This window comes from Rhinopithecus bieti, unplaced genomic scaffold, assembly GCF_001698545.2.
Source record: "Rhinopithecus bieti isolate Rb0 unplaced genomic scaffold, ASM169854v2 scaffold_54558, whole genome shotgun sequence".
NCBI lineage: Eukaryota > Metazoa > Chordata > Mammalia > Primates > Cercopithecidae > Rhinopithecus > Rhinopithecus bieti.
The window spans coordinates 121,825-125,820 of record NW_016821123.1 but is presented as its reverse complement, the minus strand read 5'-3'; the positions used below and the strand labels follow the sequence as shown (position 1 = coordinate 125,820).

At 49.3% G+C, this 3,996-nt stretch overlaps 1 protein-coding gene across 1 annotated transcript; it reads right to left on the bottom strand.

Annotated features, from left to right (window-relative positions):
- On the bottom strand, nt 1-1,764 carry TMSB4X (thymosin beta 4 X-linked). The gene is made up of 3 exons (XM_017860183.1): nt 1,657-1,764; nt 460-575; nt 1-48 (listed from the first exon to the last, which is right to left on the bottom strand). Exons 2-3 carry the CDS (start codon nt 557-559, stop codon nt 14-16), a joined length of 135 nt encoding a protein of 44 aa, XP_017715672.1. The 5' UTR covers nt 560-575; nt 1,657-1,764; the 3' UTR covers nt 1-13.
- Nucleotides 1,765-3,996: the final 2,232 nt, after the last annotated feature.

The window sequence follows — 3,996 nt, the reverse complement described above, 5'->3', positions numbered from 1 at the left end:
GGCGCACGCCTCATTACGATTCGCCTGCTTGCTTCTCCTGTTCAATCGCTGTGACCAGAAAAAAGAAAAAAAAAATGGAGGGAGATGATTAAAGGATTCAGTACAGACTACTATAAAGGGCTTTCATTTAAAGCATCTTTTCAAATCAAACATTCTGCAAGGTATTCCATAATGGAATAAAATATGTATATTGAATATACTAAATAGAAGTACATTTTAACGGACAAACGTGTTTTTATATTAATATGGCATATTAAATATTCCATAACTAAATTACTAAAGCCCTTTGTTGGCTGCAAAACCATTTTAATTAACCTTTGCAAGCCACATTCATCAGCTGTCGGCTCTTCCCCGCACTCCCCCCTCCCGAATTCTTCCCGCGGCCCCTCCCAGCCTCCCGCCCTCCCACCGGCCGCTCCCACCCAGCCTTTCTAAAGATGGGGGTGGGTCGGAGCTTACTTTCTTTGGAAGGCAGTGGATTTTTCTCTTGCGTCTCTGTCTTCTTCAGTTTCGACTTATCGAATTTCTCGATCTCAGCCATATCGGGTTTGTCAGACATGGTTGCGGAGGAAAAGCTGCAGGGAACAAGCCAAGAGCGAGCGTGAGGAAGAGCCACCCACCCCAGTGTCTCTGGGCTGGGAACTGCGCTTCTGCCCTGCGACCCGCAGCCTGAAAACCCTTCTCACCCTCCTTCCGCTGCCGTTCCACACTCACGAGCTTCCTCTTTCTACAGAAAAAGGGGCGACACCCCCCGCGCCCCTCCTCCCCATATTTCAAAACGCTGGGGACCAAAGAGGGCGGATGCCTCTCAAAGCCGAATCTTGCAGAATAAAAGAAATTGACCAATGCGAATTGTTCATTACAGCGTTTAAAATTAAAGCCTGGCTAGGACAAGGAAATAGGAAAGCCACTTCCGAATTCAAGTGGGAAAAATCGGCAAGAATTCTTAAAATGGAACCCAGGTAGCAAAAGCGTTTCCTTTTTCTAGCCGCGGCCTCTCCGCAAAGGATGCGGGCCGGATCTGGCTTTCTCGTCCTCTCACAAAGGCGGCGGCGCGGCTGGAGCTTCCGACCACCGCCCTACCCGCTTCCTCGCCCGCGCCACAATGCAGCCCCGCACACAAAGCGACTGCCGCGCGCCCCGAAGCCGGTCTTGCCTGCTCTCCTAGCAATTCGGCATCCCTGGCACACATGTCTCTGCAAGAAGGACTGTGAAAATGTCATAGCACAGCCCCACCGCGGCCAGGCTACACAGATGCAGCCCGCGCAGCCGTCCGAGGCTGGGAGGAGGCTCGGGGCTCGGGAGATGAACCTCAGAACAAAGGACCTGTTTGTTCTCCCCCATCTCAGCCTCCCAGGCAACGCACAATACCTTTGCGGGCGAACACCAAGAAATTTCTTAAGGTCCCCTCCGAGCAGCATGGCAAAACGCCAGTTTTTCGGTTTTGTTCTTAAATCATCGATTTTCCCACCCCATTACCCAGCATCTAGGGTGTTTCGCATCCCCCCAGCTCCCCAAAGCAGCCTTCCCCGGGAGAACCACTCCGGCTCGGCTTTAGGAAATGCCTTCACAGGGAAGCGGATGATGAAAGGGCGAGCACCGTGGGAAGGGGACTGAAGCAGGAAGGCAGAAGGAGGCAGGGGCCCTGGGGCTCACCGGAGCGAGGCGCACGAAAACGAGCGAACTCTGGTCTGCGCAGTGGCCACCACCGAGTTGTCGGGCGGGGTGCGGCGGGCGCCGCTTTATGGGCGCTCCTATGTAAATGAGGTGATGTCACCCGCCGGCCCGCTTAACTCCTTCGCGCCGCGTCTCGGAACGGCATCCGGAGGCCTGCCAGGCTTTTGGGGAGCCCCACCCCCACCCGCGGTCCACTAGTGCACCCTAACCACAACATGGCGAAAAAAATAAATGAGCAAAGCACGCTCCAACACTTCCTTCATAACACATTTTCACCTTTTACGTTTATTTCATTACGATGAATTTTGCAACAGCAGCGCAAAATTGCTCTTGGGGACCAGTGCATAATAACTAAGGGTCGGGGTGGCACCTAGGGTGACAGGCATTCTTTTATTGCGAAACTGCCTTTGTCTACTGTGGACATCTCCACACAAGGGCGCGGGGTCTCTCGCTGGACAGGCTGGCCGGCTGCAGGGGTACGATTCCTGTGACTCAGCTTTCAGACCAGTGGAGGGCATGCGCCCCACCCCGGGCCTCTTTGTCTTCCTCGCTGGCGTTCCTCTTGCCTTGGGTGGGACGTAAAGCACCCTTAAGTGATTTTAAAAGAGAAAGTTTCATCACTGTAACATCCATATTGTTTCATCAGCATAATTTTTGTGAGCACTCAACAGTAATATTTGCTGGGTGTAGGGTAATTTGTCTGGAGTTTATAGGGTAAAACACCTCCCTCTTAGCAAAATAAGTCAAGCTCAAGCTCTGCCATTGACTTTACTGCCTGGCAATGAGGAAGTTCTCTACCTTCCTCTTCCTTATTTTCATAAATTATAAAAGTGATGGCTAAGGAGGCCTGCGTTGAATTCCAAAGACGACAGTTACATTATCTCTAACGTCTTAAGGTGAAATTCAAAAATCAAATTATATTTTCAAGGGAGCGTTTCCAGCACTAGAACATCTCTGAAGTGCATCTGCATCTGGAAATATAAGAGATTCGGGTAGAGGGAAGCAGTTTTCAAAATGGCACCTGACTCTGTGAATACCAGTGACCCACTTGCTACTGAAAATTAGTTACAAATACCATGCCACGCGCCTGCAAATGGCGTGTGAAAGGAAAAAGACTCGCCGGTTATAAAGAGGCCTAGCTGTGATTATTTCTAAGAAACAAGGCAGTGTGCAAAATATTCCTTCTCCTTTTCCGTGGCCTGGGGAAATGTTTCTAGAAACCCCTTGCTAATCATTTTTATGGCACAGGCTTTTGTCTCGCTGGGGATTAGAGTCAACCTTATGTATAGACCCTTGAATGCCACTGCCAGCAGCTCCGACTTCCCCGTTTCTTCATCTACTTGACTTCCTTTTTCCTGGGGAGGAAGGAGGTGGGGGTGAGCAGGGGCAGGTGACCGTCTGGTTCCCTAGTTAATGCTCTGCTGGGTGGCTGCCTTCCTGGCCTCCGAATGGGGCACTGGACCTGTTCGTGCATGCACCGAATGTCACCTGTCTGGTATCAGTCCCCCCGCCCCTGTTCCATGTTGGGAGTCCACTTCATCGTTGAAACACAGAAAAGATTTTGCAGAGTGCCTTTAGCTGGCAGCTGCTGTTGTACCGACACCGTTTCCGCAGGTTCTGTGATTCCATTTCCCCTCACCCAGCTGCTGTCGAAAATCATTTCTTTCCTCCCAATGTCTCCTGATGACAAAGGAGTGCCACTACCTTCTCCTGGCTTCTTCTCCCAAGGGCCTTTCCTCAGAAAGAGTTAGGCCTCACTGAAGCAATTCTCCAAAGGAGATGGACGAATGCAAACTTGGAAATGTCTGGAGAAGTTTTCCAGTGCGGTAGCAAGCAGCCTTCCACTGTGCTGAGACACTGATAGAGGGCAGGTGGGAACAGCGAGGAAGAGAAAGAGATGACTGCTTAAAGGAAAAGAGTTCCCATGATTGGGATTGACCTGCAAACGGGTCAGGAGACAGAGAGAGACAGGAAAGGGAAGGGTGGCACAGATACAAGGAAATGCAAACCAAAGGAATATTCTTTAAAGCTGCATGACTGGCCATGTGAATGAATCTTTCTGTGCTGGAGTTTTCTCATCTGTAAAATGGGTTCATTGCAACATGGACCTCACAGGGTTGTTGGGAGGATTAAATTCTTCAGACAGTGCATGACAATTACTAAGCTCTTTCTATTGTTATTATTCATATTATTTAGGATGGAAGGTTGAGGAAAAATAATAAAATAATTGTCTTAGTGTTTAGAATTAAAATTTTTAGGTGTCTTGATATTATTTCTCCTATACAGACATTTATATATTATTATATATTATTTCTATAT

Bases quoted from the DNA above. Each gene is read 5' to 3' on its own strand.
- TMSB4X (XM_017860183.1), bottom strand. From the start codon at position 559: ATGTCTGACAAACCCGATATGGCTGAGATCGAGAAATTCGATAAGTCG. The intron at 49-459 runs GTAAGCTCCGAC...TTCTGGTCACAG, and splicing joins TCCACTGCCTTCCAAAGAAA to CGATTGAACAGGAGAAGCAA.